Below are 19342 nucleotides of genomic sequence, written 5' to 3' on the forward strand. Positions count from 1 at the left end.
TTTCTACATGTGCTTAAACTGTTTTCAAGTGGCTGTGATATTTTACTAAAAATAGAAATGGCAGTTAGGGAAAAAATTAATTTCAGCCTAATCTTTAGAAAGCTTTTCTGCATTGGTATTAAAGAATCCATCACCACAGTAACATATCCATTTGTTAGAAATATTACCTTATTGTTACAAACCAGCTGAGATTAATGTTTTTATTCAATTCTTCCTTGTGGTCCTCAGGGAACAGCATACTAGATTGGTAATTATTTTTTTTTTTCTAAAGCCAATGAATTAGCCACAAAGTAGACTCCATTTAAAAAATACTCTGCAGTAACTCCTTCTAGTTACAGCACTCAGTGGAAGTATAACTTTCTCTAAGAGCGTATGCATGTGAACTCAATGTAATTTTTTAAGAATTTACCAATAGTAAAGAGAACTAAAAGACAAAAAATTCTAAGTGTAAAAGATTAAAACAACTAGAAGTCTATGGGACTGTTTTTGTATAAAAAAAATTAATGTAGGCTAGAAACTGCAACTACCAAGGAAATCCCAACTGGTCATTAAAACAGCCCTGAAACCGAGTGGCAATTCCTCGATGCAGTCACAAGAGCTGTGAACGTGGGCTCGGTTTGTCTTAATAGAAAGTGAGTTGCTGAAGTATGCTTTGCAAGAACTACAAGGCTGGTTTTAAAAGCATTATGAGTCTGCAGAAGCTAGCTCATCCGATTTTGACATTCATTGCTGCTGTAAATAGACAGCTCCCATCAGCTGTACAGGCTAATTGATGGTGTAGTGAGACCTGGCAAGAAACTAGGGGGCAGGTTGCAGATTGCTTTTGTTTTTCTCTTATTTAAGAGTAAAGCACAGGATATGATATTTAAAAAGTAATTAGCAAGGCCACGGGTTTGTCATCTAAGTACAGAAAAATGTGTTATCTGAAGATTATTTTTTTCCAGAACTGTTCGTACAGGAGATGATGCAAAATAGACCTCACATTTTATATACAAACTTCTTGAAGTGTAGCACTGGGAAAGGGCTTGGGTCTAGTTGTTTGTCAAATTTTGCACTTCTGTGTTTAGAAAGGAACCTGCTAAGTACAGAATGTCTTAGTTTGGAAGGGAGCTGCTGAAGACTAACCGTCCAAACAAATCCCAGGTATAATTAGATCATGTTGCTCAGGGACATGTCCAGCTGAGACTTCAGCACCTCCAGGATGGAGATTGTACAGCTTCTGTGAGCAACCTCAAGTGGCAAATCTGGTTTTGTATTCCTCTTGTCTGGGGCTGACTGCACTTCAGTTATCTTATCTGTAATCCTGCTACAGGGGGAAGGAGCTTCAAGACTTTGATGTGCCATTAAAATCTCCCATTACAGACTTACCTGGTGCATACAGAGAAATTTCATCTGTAATTGGTGAAGCTCTTGTGATTAATGTTGCTAACACAAAGCAGCTACTGCTGCTGTGTCACCACATTACCCAAGGTTGCTTCCACCCACCCCATTTGGCAGAATTTTAAATCTCTTCATCTCAACATTAACAGCAGTGGCACCAATTTCCTTCTACCAAAGGCATAATTCTAAATAGAATCACTATTCTATTTTGCATGATAGCAATCTTAAAGAAAAGTACTGTTGCACTGTGAACTTTAAAATTAAAATAAGCCTTAGTGCTGTGAAAGGGCATCTGACAAAGCCATAGCTTTATCAACATGCAGCAAATCTAAAAGGCAAGCAGGCACCGAGTTAATTCATGGAAGGCAGCTGTAGTTCTAAAGTAAATAAATATTAAAGAAACTTTAAAATGAATTTCAGTTCCATTCACATCACGTGGAATCTATACCTTGTAATGCAAGCCCTTCTTCACTAGGAATGCTAAAACTTCAGAGTTAAGAAACTACTCGTAAGAATAAAACTCCACCAATTGTTTCAGTAATTCAATAATTTATTCATCTAAAAAAGTGTGTAAAAGTATATAGCTCTCATCCACAAGGTATATATGAATGACATTTAAAATGGAGGTCTTTATTATTATTGTTTCTTTTTATCAAAGTCTTTTTTAGTGTATTGTACCAGCGATATACTGTAGATTTAAAATGAACTTCACATTTTTTTTTGTTTTCTTTCAAATTGTCGGCTATATATAAAAGAAGCTCACTGCAAAATGCTCAGAGAAAAAAAAAAAAAAAAAAAAAAGGAAATTCAGAACTCCCCAGAAATGTACAGCTTTTACATTTAAAAAAGGTTCTGAAATATACATACAAGCATGCTGGACATTCCCCACCCCCCCTCCCTCTCCCTTTAGCTCAAACAACTGTAATAATAATTCCGATTTAGGCATGAATTTCCAAAGTTAGAAATTAAAAAAAAAAATAAAATAACTTTCTTCACTCTGTAGGAAAGCCAGGGCTTGTACATTTCAGATTAATTCAGTAAAAAACTCACAAGTAAAATAATGCATATTTAAGGGAAATATTATACAGAACTTTTCACACTGAAGTACATAAGATTTTTCTTTAAAATCTATTGCCATTCATTTATTTTGCACAAAAACGTATAAATATGTCACCAGCTTCTCTTAACTTAAAAAAAATTAAATAAAAGACACCAGATGAAAACTACTCCTTGCTGCCCTTTTTTATTTTTAATTTTTGCTTAGAACCAGGTTTCTGGGGAAGAAATGCCCCTGGATAAAAATGGCCCATTTAAAAAGAACAAACAAAATAATAATCAAGGTTCAGATGATCTTGGGAACAAATAACCCCCAAATGGTAAAAGATTACAAATGTCTACTTTACATTTTTCCTCCCCAAGTTAAATTTTTTATACAAGTTTACAATCTTCATTTTTTTATGCTCTTCAAAAGGCCTTGAGAATTTTCTTTTCTGATTAAGAAAAAATAGTACTGCAATATTTTTAAAGTCAATTTTACACTGTACACATTAGATACAAATGGTTTGATATCAGATTTTTTTTTTTTTTTAAACCTATACATTGCAAAGAAGATACCCACATGGGAGGTTTGGTGCAGAGAATGAGATAATCCATTTACAGGTTACTTCTCTGACTTCACCTTCTCATTACACACGCAATTCTTATTTTTATATAATTTGTTTTAAATGTTACATTATCTCAAGAAAAATATTTTTTAAAATCATAGAATTTTCATTTTTTTTAACCAGAACATGAAAGTCTTTTGGAAGAACTTTAAAATTTGTAGGTTTTTCTCCACAGATAGATAACTAGGTCACACAGCCTGATCAAAGTGCCCGACCCCTCATATAAGGCAGTCCATGCCTGCTGCACAGTGCAACAACATTAGAAAATGGAGTTTAAATATAAACCCCTTGAAGCCTGGAATGAAGGAGTCATAAAAATACTTCAATTAGCCATTAACCTTTGAAATGGCAATCATTTTACTAAACAAAGTAACTTTTCCACCACAGTGGTATAACTTCAAGTACTAATTTAATGATATAATTTTTAAAAATTATTTCTTTGAAATAATATTCCTATAGTCAGAAAAAATACACCAGATTTGTAACTGATTTAGTGTAAACAAAAACCATATTTTTGGATATGTACATGGACGAGTCTGCCCAGAATTAAAGGGCGACTTGGGTTTCAGTAAATAGTTTTCTAGTATCACTAAATTTATTGGAAATATATTTCAATCATAGCTCTACAATAGATTAATTTACCACTTTCCATTTGCCCTTACATTGGGCTTTAAAGTATTTTTCCTCCCTACCTCTCAGTTACTCTTCTTCCACTAGGTAGTGTTATCCTTCATTAAACACTGGCCTTTTCTTGCTTTAACCAGGCTAAATGCAGGTGAGAATTCCTTAAAATACAGGCACATCCTCACCAGGATACGCTCCTCTTCCCAACTTGAAATTTTGATTGTTATTAGCTTCATTTTGATTTCTAGGTCAGAAGAGTGAGAGGTATGTAGATAAATAACCCTACAGTGAGTGGAACGGAGCTGGATTTTTAAGATATTCAACTGTTCCTGGTCCTTTATAATTTAATCCCTCCCCTCCCCAAACCTAAAAATAAATAAAATATCTCCAGACCATTCATATCTACATGGACAGGTAACAAATGCATGCATTCATCCCAATCCACTCTGACAGGAACTCCAGGTAGACAGAAAACTGCAATATTTATACGAGACCACAACTGCATGTTTGTTTTTTTCCTGCCTAGTCCCAGTTTACGATGATCAAACAACAATTAGCTTTTGGACAACCCAAACTGGTCACTACAAGGTGTATTTACTCGCAGGGCTGAAACTGCTTATAGCTGTTTAGCAGAGTTCTTAATCCAAAAAGATACTGTAGTCTTCCTTAAAAAAATAAAATAATATTAAAAAAAAAAAAAAAACAACAAAAAAACACAGACTGACCAGTAGTTACTGGGCCACCAAACTAACACTGGCTTGAGGTTACTCTGTGTTCACTGTTCTTGGATGTTCCCAGAAATTGGACTGAAGCTGCCAGAGATGTTAATGGGTGTTTTACTTTTCAACACTGCAGAATTCACATGTGCTTTTGGAGGAACAGAAGCACAGCACAGGACTGGTCTGAAGAGAAGCAAAATTGTGATCTTTGCAGACTGTGGCACGTTTCTCAGGTTGAGGGGAGAATAAGCCAGAAGAACAAGTGCTTTTCTATCTATTAGAGTATATTCATGATGGCATTGTACAGCTGGGTGAGCACCACAAAGTGGACAGGAAGGCAGGAGCTGCGATCCTGAGTGGCAGGGTTACACGTAAGCCAGGACAGTGCATTATACTGCTCCAAAACAAACCTGTGGAAGAGAAATGCAGAGAAAATGAAATTGGAATTTTACCGTTCATTTTTTCTAAAAGATTTACTTCAACTTCTCTCTGATTTGTTCTGGTGGTGCCATGTGGTGAGGACTGCCTGACTATTGATGCTTGTGGTATTGGCAAAGTAGGAAACTGAGCAAAGAGTGTGTGCCTTAGGGCATGGGGGTAATTTCTGTTTTTAGCTTATTTGAACTGGGTCCATGCTGTTTGAATCCAGGCCCTTCCCCATTACACAGCAGAGATTACAGAATCATAGATTAATTTACACTGGAAGGCACCTCTACAAGTTTAATCCACTACTGTATTAGAAACCTTGAATCTTGAACACCTCTCGGGATGGAGGTTCCACAGCCTCTCTGGGAAATGTTCCGGTATTTGATCACAATTTTTGTAAAAAACATTTTTCCTTATGTCTGATTTGAATTTCTTATGTCTTAACGTGTGTCTGTTTTGTCTCCTTCTTTCCCTGTTTATCTCCAAGAGCACCATCCTTTTATTCAATGTGAAGATGCGATAGCTCAATCCTCTCTCTAAGAGGACTCAAATTCAGTTCTAGAATGGTACATAACACCACCAAATTGAGTTAAGGAGATTGTTTTTCGTGTTTTCTGCCAATACTCTCTACTTGGTAGAAATTTACATGTTTGCGCACTGGTGTGTTCCACCCTACATACTATGTCATAAAACAGATCTACTTTCAGTCTCCAACAGGTGGCATAGAGCAAACCAGTCCTTAAGTTATCTTCTACAACAGGATAGATACACAATGCTATTGATTTGGGAAGTGTCCCCTTTATACCCCAACTGCTAAGATAGCGGGTATCAGCAGAGTACCTCTATTTCCTTTGATAATTCCATTTGGTTTGGTGAGTAAAAATGATTATTTACACAGGCCAGATTAGACTGCCAGCTAAACTGAATGATCTTTGGGAGGCAAACCAAGGAGTCCACTTTATAAGGCACAAGTCATCGCTTTTCATAGCTTTGCAGAGTAGTATGAAAAATTGATGAAGTAACTCTCCAAGTCCTGCTCTTTGGTAGTCACAGGAGCTATATATATTTTTTGTTTTGTTTCGTTTAGGTGTAGAGCATAATAGAGATGTAAACTGTTGATACACCCAAGAAAAAGTCCCTCTGAAATTTCATTCCAGAGTTCCCATAGCCTTATGGAAGCACTACGAAACCTAAAAGACATTACCTCAAGACATCTGATGTAGTTTTAGAGTCAAGGGGGTGAGGAACTCGCTGAGAATTTCTGGCAGGTAGTAGCTCATCTGTCTGTGCTACAGAGATATGATGATGCAATGAGGCCTGTGAAAGCAAAAAAAAACCACAAACAATGTAATTCTTCATATAGCAAGTACTTATGAAGATTCACAGTGAACAAATATATTCTGAATTGTCTCTGATGGAAAGTTAGCGATTCTTTCTTGAATCCACCATAAACAAGTGTATTTTGAAGTTCTATACTGACTACATCTTTGAATATAAAAAACATGCTTTTTGACAGGAATCAAGGATCTTTAAAAAGCATGCTGAATTCTATTCTTAGTTTTAGTCATGGAATAATAAGGTAAAACGCTTGGCATATGTCACTGTTAGTAAAATACCAAACGAAACAAAGCATTCTAATTCTTCAGACTCTCCCCATAGGAGACCCACCACAGAGTACCAGACCCATCAGAGTGAGATGTCCAACCAGAACACTTAGTGCAGCCTTTGTCCTGCTCCGTGCTTTCTGAATAGCTCTCATCTGTTTTCTGGAGTGAGTTTTGTGCATAACTTTACGCAGGAGCAGGAAAGGGATTTCATATTGATGATGTGCCAGGGGTAGAGCCAACCTTTCAAGTGGATAGCCTAATAGGCCACACAGCCTGCTGAGGCAAAACCTCTAATTTATACTCCTCCAGTTACGGCATGCACTGTAGAGGTGAAATACTTCAACTCAAAAATACTTAATCCAAATCAGACAGAGATGACTCGAATCTGTATGTCTCACATGCCATACAAGTTTCCTAATTGCAGCACTGTGCAGCATAAAGGCGGCAGGCACCACCTGCTCTCTGAACAGCGTACAAGTTACTGCATGAATTCAGCCCCTTGCTTTTATTAAAAATTGTCCAAACCAAAACAGTATGTTCCAAGTCAAATTAAACATTTAATTCAGCCTAGATCTGAGAGAGCAATTGTGTTCGGCTGAGGGGGAGTAGGGGGAAGGGTGGTGGCTCCTCTCTAGAGCAAATCTAGTATAAGCTTATGGAAGGAATTCATGAGGTTGCCTGGAGCTCTTCTGACAGCGTTTTTAATGCTGGAACTGAAACAGAGTCTTCATATTATTCATTCACAAAAAAAGGTAGTTCTAAGTTTAGGATAAAACTTATCTCTAGCTCCAAAAATATGGTGCCTTATTTTTCACATTATTTTGAGATCTCCATTCCATAGGTTTAGATCAAAGCACATGCTTCTGGGAAATGTCTCCATGAAAATGTAGAGGGTGTAAAGAAGTAGGCAGCTGATCTCATATATCTGAGTACTTTAGTACTTTGCTGGTGAAGATGCTATACTGAATATAAAGCCTGCCTTGCCGACTGCAAGGGACGTTCTTAAATGGCTTTTTTGCATGAGGAAAGAACTGAGAAATATCAAACACCTTTACTCTGATAATTGCCTGATAGACATGGATGAGAGAGTTTAGCTAGGAGACTTGCAAAAATGTTTAGCATTTGTTAATTAACATGGGAATAGATAAAGAAAGTGGTACTATCTTAATTAGTTTTTATGTTGCTTGCTCAAGTATTTACATGACACTACTCAAGGCTGATTTTTCACCTTCCTTTTTCATCCTCATTAGTTGGCATCACTGCAATAAGAAGCTGCATGTCACTCTACAGAGGTTGGCGAATCTCTAGCTGAAGCAATTCAGCTCTTGCAAGAATGATACCAATACCTCTTGCAAGAAATAGCAATCTTCTGGATCAGCAGGTATCAGATGCACTGACAATGCAGACTATACCATGCAACTTTTACAACTAGGGAAATGGACACTAAGTGCTCTATATGGAAGTGCTACTCCCCTTTCTAGCTTTTAATCTCTGTATCATAACTGGATTATGGCAGAATAGGAGATACATCCCTCCTGGCTTAGGTTAACTGAAATTTAGAAAATGAAAATTGGGACATTTCCGTAACAGTGGATACAGCTCTGATGAATCTGTACTTAGAAGCTGCCAAGCTATTCCATTTTCAGGTAATGGCTTTAGAAATAGAGGAGAGTAAGTTCTATTAGCCAGTTATCTTAAGCAAATTTAAACCTACAATTGTAATTCTGCCGTTCTCAGTACTGTCAGTAGAAGTAACACACAAACCGACCATTTTCAAAGGAAATTTATATGGTTTAAATACAATTCTTCCTCCCTTTCCCCTGTGGAAGGCTACCAAGACAGACCTTCAGGAAGAGGGGACACTGGTTTTGTGCCTGAGGACAGGATGACCAGAACCACTGTGGAAGATTCTCAGCTTTGGCAGTTGATACGAAGTATCCAAGAGCAAGAGGTTGCTGCTTCAGTTCTTCAGGGGCTTCTCTGGAAAGGAGACGTTCACCTTGGCTCTGAAAGAACATTTAAAGGTACATTTGTTGCTTTATGTTATTACATCCCCCCCAGTAACATTCTTTTTTTTTTTTTTTTTCTTTTTCTTTTTCTTTTTACTAATCACTCGGTCTTTGATCCAGTTGTGTCTTGCTATTAATGAGCTATCCTTCAGTCATTTGTGAATCTTAGTCAAAGATGTCTAATCACTTCCTTAGTTGGGTTCTCCAGGCTGGTGTTGCAGAATCACCTTAGGTACCTCTAACAGCAACATCAGCCTCCTGAACCAAGGTGATTCAGTGTGGAGTTTGATGCTACAGAGTAACTTAAAGGTACTGGGCTCTGGCTATGAATCTGAATAGCTTTTCATGGGTATGCGCAGAGTAGAGCGGTGTTGAATTTAACTTTATATAGCCTCACAAAGTTTATATAGCTTCACAGAATTTTCCCATACCTGGAAAAAAATATCTGCTTGAATTGACAATCTTTCCAAATACAGCTGTTCTTCCACTCAAACATGGAAGAAAAAAGAAGACTTTCATCTTCATTAACTTCATTGTGTTTCCTCTTTTAGCTAGTTACATTGATAGCTTAGAAAAAAAAAAAAAGCTACATTTACTATTTGCTGTGAGAATACCTTGGGCAGAGGAAACTATGCCTTGTATTTGGACTACCAAGCAGAGGTGAAGTGTGAGCAAAAAAGAAGCTGCTGTCCTGCATTTGTTTCTATTCTTATTTACTTGTATACTGCATTTCTGTAGCATTAGTCACTTCTGTTCTTATATGAGGACCAAAGTTATTAGGAGAGGAGAGTTTTAAACAATTTTATAAGAGGCTTTAAAATTAATTTCATCAAATTTGGGGTCACTGCTTGTCAGGATATATGTCTGTGATTTTATTTCTGCAGACTAAAACCAAGACAGATGAACCTTCCGTATCTGAGGCTGTCGTACAGGAACATTTGGGTGTGAGTTTGTTTTCCTCATCCTGTCTCTCTCTCTCCCTCTCTAAAGCCTTGTATATGACGGACCACAATACCATACCTACAAGTATCTCCTTAGGTATCAGAAAAGGTTACTGACATTCCATTCTAGAGTATATTACTTTTTTAAAGAAAATATTATTTTGCTTTCACTTTTTAGTTCATAGAGGGTAAATTTAATTCATTTAATCCATAACTTAGGCCATTTAACCCATATACATCTTTTAAGTCAATAGGTAAAACAGATTTCACTGAAAGAAACTGGCTTAATCACCAAGCCTTCAATGCTAGCCCCTGAAGCAGGTCTTTCTCCAACAGTAGTATCTTGAACAGGAATCAGAGGAAGTTAAACAGTCCGTAAAGCCTGCAGAAGATTGCAGCTCACCTGGCTGTAGGCGCTTGGAAAGCCAAACAGCAGACCTTGAAACTGGCTGCTGAGCAGTCAGGACTTACATTGCTAAGCTGCAGCAATCAATTATGGGTTACATGGACGAAGGCTTGACCTTCCCTGACCCACAAGGTAATGATCACACGCTGTTGCTTTTTTAAAACCAAAAATTACACATCAATTACTAGGCACTTGTTAATGGTTAAACTGAATTACTATGACAGGTTCATCTAGAAATGGCTTGTCCAGGTCTCTAAGCTCTTTGGTCATTAACCTTTCAGTGCTGTTCTTAGGGCCCTTGGATGGAGTTCCATTGAGATTAAGCTTTGTAAATGCATTTTTCTAAAAGTGGTACAGAAGAGAGAAAAGTGTAATGAGTGCTGAGTTGTGATTTATGGCTGGAGGGTTTGGTAACTGAATTTAAAACTTTTAATTTGCCCACATACCAGTTCGAAATAACCAAAAGACAGAAACGTGCAATTATTTACCCTTTGACAAGTGGGTTGGAGTGTTAACATAAAGGTGAGGTGGTTGCGTACCGCATTCACAAAATACAGTATTAGCATTTTTGTGGCTAATGCAGAAGTGATTTTTCACTCACAGACTGCATTAAGCTGACCACTGAAGCATTTTGTTTGAGGTTACAAAGAAAATACAGGGATGACTTTCTCCTTCCGGTGGTGAAACTGACACATCTCTTAACCTTGAAAATCAGTCATTTTCAGGGTGTAAGAATTCTTAAGAAGATATTTACACTTAGAAAAATTAGCTGTTTTAGTACAGGGGCTGAATGAGCAACATCATTTGCAGTCAAATATCTTAGCTGCACATACACCTCTAAGTATTTTTGTACTTCCTTCCATACCAGAAGTATCATTTATCTTGACTGTTTCAAGCCACCAGTGATAATCACAGATAGAGACTCAGTTTCTTAAATTACTGCAGAGCACTAAAACAGACCTTTTAAATGCATGGATTTAACCATTTCTTATAAAAAGTTGGCCTATTCATTATTAAAATAGTGAGTTTTTTAGAAAAGAAGTAATATGCTACTGCTTTAAATGTACCATTTCTAGAATAAAACTAGACGTACAACTAACTCTCTTACACAACTAAATGCGTGAGTAAGAGTTCCATCAAACTAAAGCTGATTCAAAAAATACCTTGATTTACCAAAAATCATTTGCATTTTAAGTAACGACTGGTGTTGGAACTAGCTTTATAAAAGCCACTTCAAACAAAATAACTTACAAACGCTATGTGCTCTGGGCTAATTTCTACTAAGAAAACAACATTTGCATAAACATGCAGCACCTGTGGAGTTTAAATTGATAGGGTTTTATTAATAAGAGAATTATCTCCCTTCTTGCTTCCCTAGAAATTCACATGATCAGAGCTGCCATGCCTTCTTTTCTCTCAAAGACTTGTCACTTTGAGCCAGGGATATTCCATGTGATCCTCCACAGATAAATGGATGAACACATTAAATTTACACAGGGTCATTAAATGTGGCTCTGCAACAAGAAGCAAAGCCTCCTCTCTTCCTCTCAATTATCTTGTATGTAACAATTAACTTTAAAGTTGGAGGTGTAAATAGTCACGGCAGAGGCACCTTTTACAATAGCATTTATCCAGTCCCTTCACTTTTAACGTTAATTTCTGCTTACTGTTGAATTACTGTTTCAAAATCAACAGTAAAAAAAGGTTTTGTTGTGGGATTTGTATTTTTCTGTTTTAAGTAGCATATCTGTTATGGTGCTTACCCTACTATGCTGGAAGTGAGATCCCACTCCAATGCCAGATGGGGATCCAGGGGAAGGAACTGGGGAGGAATTTGGTGAAGAGTGAAGATTCCCTGTTATTAAAATTCTAATGTCATTGTCCATGTCATCTGGGAATGGGAGGTCAAACATATCATCTGAAAAGAATGAAAAAAAATCAATTTTAATTTGCTGTACTCGTTTCTGTCTTGACATTTTTGAAATGTAGTGGCAGTGACTTTTTTTTTTAATATACACTTGAGACAGATGAAAGCAGTGATGAACATTTTACTATCTTAGTATTTAATCCTTAGTACCTTTGACTACAACCACACAGACTTGGAAGAAAAAGTTGGCAGACATCTATTAAAATCGCGTATTTTAACAATGGTCATAGAGGGAAGAAAAACCCTGTTATGCCAGCCTGATAACAATCCAAATTGTACTTTGTAGCATAAAAAAATTACATCTCTCTGCAGCTGTTCAGAGAAATCCATTAAAAAATACTTGAAATACATTTAACAAACCAATGTATGTTACCCTCAGCAGGTGTTGCTCTTCAGACTTCTAGGGCTACACACCAGCACTTTGGCACATTTGCTCAATACTCTGGGATACTTCAAGGAAGCTGCTCACAGAATCAAGTACTACTCAGCAAAAGAGCAGCAAGGTCTGCTCCTCACTCACATGCAATGTACTTTCATGATAATTTCACATACTGCACCAGGATTTCCTACAGCTCAGCTTTTAACATTTCACTTTCATCTCAGAAATTAAATACAGTTGTATTATCATAACTTGTTCTTTTAATTTGCTATATGTTAATATGTGGGAAAGGAGTAAAGATACAGGGAAAATGTGTTTGCATTCTATGAGAAGTACATTCCATTGCTCAGTCATTTGGAACACAAGTTATGATAATATGGGTAATTTACATGATGGAAAGCTAAGACATTAGAAACACAGAGTAGAAAATTACAAACATCGCAATATAGTTTAAAAGTCTTTTCCTTATCCAGGTTTTTCAGCAAAGATGTTTAAGCAGTAATAATGACATTTAAAGTACAATTTAGGGGACAAAAATGGACATTGGGAGCTGTCTGAATTAGCTGGATTAATTATAATTGCAAGTAGATTAACACAGAGACTTTAAGAGTTGTATGTATCTACATAGTTCAGGAAGTGCTGTGTAATAAATCATTTCTCTTGAAAAATAACTTGCTTCACATGGAAATAGAAAAGAATGTGTGTCTTGAAGTAATTTATTTCAACTTCAAGTCCTAGTGTTGAAATAGGCAGGTGGTTGTTTTTCATCTTCTGAAGAGCAAGATTGCAGAAGCAATGAATTAACTCCGTTTATTAACTTCTGTCCTACAACCTCAGTAAACAAAACAGAACTAATGTCATGCTCTGCTTAGCCCCCAAAGCATAAATGAAATGGCTAATAGCATAGGAAGCAGTTTAATCATTAAGTAGAACACAGTTAAGAAAATTAAATTTAACACCATTTTGGAAAACGCCAGTTCTTGTACCTGATTCTAATTAGCATCTGAGCAGTAAAGGGCAGGTTAATGCAGGTTAAATATTTGTCAGCACAGCATTCAGTCAGGATTCTGGGGCCTTGAAAGGACAGCTGCTTAAGTATTAAGAGGGGTAACTTCCCTTCTGTGAGGCCCACTGAAATTCCAGGAGGAACAGATCAAAGCAGACTCTTTCATTAAAAATAGTGTGCCTTTCTACCTCTCTATACCATAACTTGCCTCTTAATGACATACTTTCATTGTAAATGGTTGTAGTTACTTTAAATTATTTTATACTCATTTTAAAGACTTGTGACAAAACAGTCCAGTAAATGCTTGATATAAAGTATTAAGCAGAGTCTTGCTGATACAAATTACAGGGTTAAATATACTAGGAAAACCACACTGCTGATAGTAAGAACTATTAAGAACTATCAAGTTGGTCCATCTATTTTGCTTATTTTTGCATGAGGATTAAAATTCTAAAACAAACACCTCCCCTCCTCACAACCTTTGTACACTACAGAGCATGAAGCAAACCCTTATTAACCCATAAAGCAGTTAGACCCGACCAAGTCACAAGTTAGTCACAACGAGAAAAAGCATTTTATAGTCTGTGCCATTTTGCATATTAATCGGCCAATATTGCTTTGGGAATAAATCAGTAGGATTATCTGAAAACAAAGTTCATAAAAATGTAGTATATTATCCTCTAACCAGCAAGTAGGTGTTGTTCTCTTTAAATTAAATTAGGGTGGCATAGGGTTCATGGGAGAAGACCGGTCCATTCAGTTCTTACCAGTAACCAGTACGGCTTTGCTTCTATTCTAAATAGGCCACTGAGCAAGTACCTCACCTCTCACACCAGACATATGTGCTTGCTTACCATTAGTAGGGCTGAATCCGTCCTCATTGGGGTAATTTGCAGGTGCTACCTGGATAGTAGCAGAGGTTGGGAAAACCAGGATATGTGTACAGGAGGCATCCTGAGGCGTATTCAGCTGAGATGACTGCAGATTCAGTGCAGTACTTCGGCCAAACACTGATCCCATAGTGACAGCATCTTCCAGAACAGAAACAATGGCAGAGACATTAATTTGCATCGTTTTCAAAATGTATGTTCTGTGTTCAATTAAATTTCTAAACATCTGATCTGGGTTTGCATGCTAATAAAAATGTTTAAAAGGTTCTTATCTTAAAAAGAATAAATTACTAGAAAAGACTGAAATTAAGATCACAAGTCATATAGATAATGTTTAGCGATGTGAATTCCCATACAATGCCCCACCTTTCCTTTCATTCTGCTGCCCCTTGATTTGCTTGTTAAATGAGCAAGGCAAATTTATTTTGGACACGCACATCGGTAGAACTCCAAATTAGGCAATAACACCCCACTTTGGATGGCATTAAAGGAGGGATAACTTGCCATTTACTTTCTCATGTTACAAAAACTTTTGAAAGGTTTTTGAAAAATTATTCAACTTAGTGAGTAATTTTTAAGTTCATTTACTTCTGTTCCGTGTAGTAATCTTTTCTTTCTAAACTGAAAAACAGAGTAGGTTTGTAAAGATCTCTCATCACCTACACAAGTATGTGTACAACAAATTAGGGAAGGGAAAAAATCCATTATGGAAGAACCTCAAACTTAAAAACCTTCAACTTAAGTCTATAGGTTGCTGTTTATAATAGAATTCTCTAAAACAAACCAACAAACAAAAAAAGCATATGAAAAGGTAAGCAGGCTTATCCTTACTCTCAACATCCACAACCTCCAATTCTTTCATATTACAGACTTGTGCAGCATTTGCAGTCCTCTTTGCTTAAGGATTTCTACCACATCAGACTTCAGCTGATGAGAACTTGTCTTCCTCAAAACATAACCTCCCCATGGAAAAGGTCATCAGTTTGACAGTGGCAGAAAGCAATCTTTTGCTAGGAGTTAACGCTCCCAACAAAGCGCTTCTTTCTGATATTTTTGGGAATTCTGATGGCTCAACCTATTTTCTACTGTAGAATGTATTTTCTGCGTATTTTCTACCAGACCAGTCAAGTCTTCTTGGGCTCTAGAGTCTCCCAAAATTGATTTGCTTTTGATGTGGTAAGTATGATAAAAGAAGAAAATTTAAATAGCTGGATAAAATTTACCTGGCATCACAACAAATGACCCTTGTGGCTCCATGGCAACTAAACAGGCACTGAGGATAGAAGGAGAGTCTGCTGATGAGATGCCGCACATGCGGCACACCTCCTTTAGCTGTTTGCTGATTGTCTGCAGGGAACATTCCCCAAGGAGGATACTCCAGTCTGAAATGAAGAAGTTTAGACAGAACAGGTAATGGGGTTGTGAAAAATCCAGAATTTGCTTGAAATTAGCAGAATATTAGTAACACTTTATGAATAAACACTTATTTCTTTAATACTGGACTATTCTGGACTATTACCCCATGTAAAGTTGTATGACTCTTCAAACTGTGCTTTGAAGCAATTACTGCAAAGCAATGATAGCTTGTTGGTTTTTCCCATGAGCTAACTGCATTACTCTGACAAATCAATCAAAATGATGAGTTTAAAAATGAGTTTTTCATTTACCCATGAGATACAAGATGTGAAACAGGGCAACATACCGTTCTTATTCTTATTTGAAATGTTTTTATTTACATCCAAATCTTTTTCTGAACTGTGCTGATTCTTTTTTTGAAAAGGGCTATCCATTCTCATCTAACATGCTGCATAATTGGAATACTTGAAATCTAAGCAAATAGACATGAATTCACATCCTTAATGTCAGAGAGATTTTGTGAAACCTCATTATGAATACAATACACTAAATAAAACAAAGTGAAGGTTTCATCAGAAATTTTTCACTGGTGGTGTAGGTGTAGATATACAATCAAGAAAATACATTTAGCCATTTAACTGGCATTCAAATAATAAAGGAAGGTGTTGCTTGTTGAATTCTAAATTTGTCTTCCTGCCTTTGTTCTGCTTAACTCCCATGTATGTGAAGGATAACGAATTCCCCTACCAGGACAGACAACATATCTTTTTCCCTGCATGTACTATATAGAAGAAGGCATTTAACTGGTGCTTCCCCACCTCTCCTGCCCCCAGAGCATTTCCTTGTGCTCTCAGACTAAATTGTTATTTGTTGTGCACGTTTTCTTTTTTTTTTTCCAATTCCATGAAATACAGAATTTCTTACAATAAGCTAACTAGAGGAATTAACGTCACCTTCATTTACTAACAGAAAGTGACAAACACTCGTGAATCATCTTCAAATCATAATTTGTCTTCATGTTCCAACTAAGGAGGTGTGAGAAGACTTGGACCACCCTCTCAGAATACCATTTTCTGCAGTTACCAACCAAAACCTGAGCAGAGCACTAGAACTTGGAGAGGAGTTGCTGAACGCATCTTAGTGAGAGGAATCACTGCTGAAGTGAATCAAGGCAGTTCCTACCCTTACTGAGTTAAGGCATTTAATCCTCAATCACTCCAATCCTCCATTTCTGTTCCCACTGAGCTGGTAGGAATGCTAAATCTTCAGACCCCTTTGCAGGCTGCAGGGAGTCTTATTGCTGGCTAATGCCCATTATCAGTTAGTTTCTTGTACCACAGAAAAAAGTTACCTTTTTTCATTCAGTATTTTTATTTGCAAGAATATTTTGTTTGAAGGTCAGGCTTGTTAATATATACTACACTACAAGATGTGCAAGAGGGGTGTCAAGCCTAGTGTACAAAAACAAGGACAGACTGAAGCAAATGACTTATACAAAGCAATACACAAATCCAGTGCCAGGGCAGGATTAGCATTCTACATTTCCTGGTTGTAAAGGTTCATGATCAACCCTGTAAATCATCCTGCCTTGCAGACTACGGCTCTCTCTCTGTTGCAGAACCCCAGGCAAGACAGCTTGGCACCGTGTACCTTTTAACTCCCCGTGGCCGAGGCGACCGAGGCGGCCGATTACAACTCTCCAGGGCAGCGATGTCATCTGCACGATGCCGATGCACCATTCCCACAGCTTCTGCAGGCCGATTTTACGTGCAGACAACTTGCTCCTCCTTGACCTGGAGATTAGGGGGGAAAAAAAAACTTAGAGAACCAAGGACAACATTCAGATCTGTTACTGCTTCCCATTTATAGCAGTTTTTACAGTTCTGTGGAGTGCCTAACCAATGTTTTACTAGCAAGCAGAAAAATTACGTCTGCTTTCAGTACCAGCATTGCAATGGTATGTGAGAAGTGTCAATAAGCAGCATACCAGTTGTACTTGAAGGTAAGATCTGTAGGTGTAGGCAGCATTTGTAAAACAAATGTAATACAATAACTTTTCCCCTCTGCAGTTTATAAGTGCCAAATGAAATGTTATCAGTGTTAACATTATCGTGGTCACATCAGGAAATATGATTAGAACAGGAGGTGCAAGAAACAAATACAGCGAGGGATGCGAGTGAGGGTTAGCAACTATACACCTAGATTTAATGTAAAATTAAAGGTTTCTACCTGTTTGGTAAATCAATATTTACTATGCAGGTTTCCAACAGTTCACCATGAAGATCAGTGCAAGATGCCAGAAGCCAGCGCTGATCGTGAGACAAACAATATCCAACAAAAAGCACGTTGTATTTCTGGCTGGCCTCTCCAAATGTTTCTCCCAGCTCTGTCTGTTTGTCTTTGATGGGTGCCAATATGAAAGGAGGTGAGTATAGCTGGATTGGGCTGGGTCTCTGCAATAAAGTAAACACAATAATCAGCAGGCATATCACAAACTATTTCATGCAAGAAACATACAACACAGATTGTCAGTGAGTACAGAAAATTATGAATTTGAAACAATAGATAAATTCAAGGCATTCATGGTTAAAAGAGATACTAGAAAAAGTATCTCTTTGTGGGTGGATGTAGACAAATCATTTTTGCTAGTTAAAACTGATGTACTTCAAAATTCATCTAAAGATTTATTTTTATACAGAGAAACAAAGATATGAAACAGTTTCTGTGTAGGGTGCTATCAATTTCTGAAACAAGGAGTAGCTTAAGCCTGTACTTCTATGTATCCTTTTGCTAAAATTGATGGCATCTGCTCACTTCTTCGCATACTGACTGTAGAACAATGGACATCATGATCTAATGTAAGGTTCCAAGGACATAAAGCGGCGAAGGCAGAGCTCAGACTTCACGTACAGATTTCTATCTAGGCATTAGGGGTAACATAATTTCATGAACATCAACCATGATGTTTGAAATGCTTTACATCTCTCTTATCTCACAGTTTAATTTCAGAAATACTCTGGTCTTTGAAACGACTGAACATTGGCCTGCTAATTAATAAGATCCTCTATATGCATTATAGTGCTTATCTTTAAGAAACAAGCCACCCCCCAGTCCCTCAGAAAACCAACTTGTAGAAGATCGTAAGAAATCAAGGCCATTTAATACTATTAAATGATAAGCAGAGGCAAATTAGTATTGTAAAGAATATCATATGCAGTTCTGTTAAGTCTGATAGGAGCAAGTCATTAAATCTTTCTTTTTTTTTTTTCTTCATAAAATCACAGAAGGCTGAGACTACAAGGGATGTCTGAACATCTTGTCCCACCCTCCTGCTCACAGCAGGGTCCATTACGTAAGGTCAGCCAGGACTTTATCCGGTCAGAGTGCCTGGGCAACCTTTTCCAGTGTTCAGTCAGCACTACAACATGGATTTTTTTCATTTTAACTGAATTTCCTGTATATCAATGTGTGCTCACTGCATCTTGTCCTATCACCAGATATCACTGAGAAGAGTCTGTCTCCATCTTTACTCTCTCCCATCAGGCTCCCATTAGAGCCCTCCTGGTTGGACCACTCCAGTTCTCAGCCTTTCCTCATGTCAAATGCTCCCGTCCCATAACCATCTTTGTGGCACTTTGCTGGATTTGCTTCAGACACAGTACTACAGGTGTGGTCTCACCAGTGTGAGAAGAGGGGAAAAACCACCTCCCTGGCTCAGCTGCCAGCACCTTTCCTAACGCAGCCCAGCGTGCTGTTGCCTTTCTTTGCTGCAAGGGCATATTGCTGGCTCATGTTCAACTTGTACAACAGAGCCTCCAGGTCTTCTGCAAAGTTGCTTTCCAGATGATGGGCCCCAAACCTGTCTTTGTAACACCTCTTCAAAGAAAGAACTATTGGCCTGGCAAGATATACACAATAATTTAGAAATAGGTTATTTTCCTAAATTTTCAGGCAAAGTTTGGCAGTCTGCGGTGCAGACTGATAGCAAACGCATGTAAAATAGAGAAA

The 19342-nt window shown here is 37.5% G+C and overlaps 1 protein-coding gene across 6 annotated transcripts in view; it reads right to left on the reverse strand.

The window, feature by feature from the left end:
- Positions 1-1909: 1909 nt before the first annotated feature.
- Positions 1910-19342, reverse strand: part of MED13L (mediator complex subunit 13L) — a 211219-nt gene continuing 193786 nt past the window's right edge. For all 6 annotated transcript variants that reach the window (XM_084539088.1, XM_084539089.1, XM_084539087.1 and 3 more), the window contains 8 exons: positions 17564-17787; positions 16985-17127; positions 15202-15360; positions 13943-14119; positions 11540-11694; positions 8265-8426; positions 6018-6130; positions 1910-4797 (listed from right to left, as the gene is read on the reverse strand). In XM_084539088.1, coding sequence (XP_084395214.1) covers positions 4665-4797; positions 6018-6130; positions 8265-8426; positions 11540-11694; positions 13943-14119; positions 15202-15360; positions 16985-17127; positions 17564-17787 — 1266 coding nt within the window. In that variant the 3' untranslated portion in view covers positions 1910-4664. The remainder of the gene's footprint in view (positions 4798-6017; positions 6131-8264; positions 8427-11539; positions 11695-13942; positions 14120-15201; positions 15361-16984; positions 17128-17563; positions 17788-19342) is intronic.

The sequence above is a fragment of the Aythya ferina genome (assembly GCF_964211825.1).
Source record: "Aythya ferina genome assembly, chromosome: 17".
Lineage (NCBI taxonomy): Eukaryota > Metazoa > Chordata > Aves > Anseriformes > Anatidae > Aythya > Aythya ferina.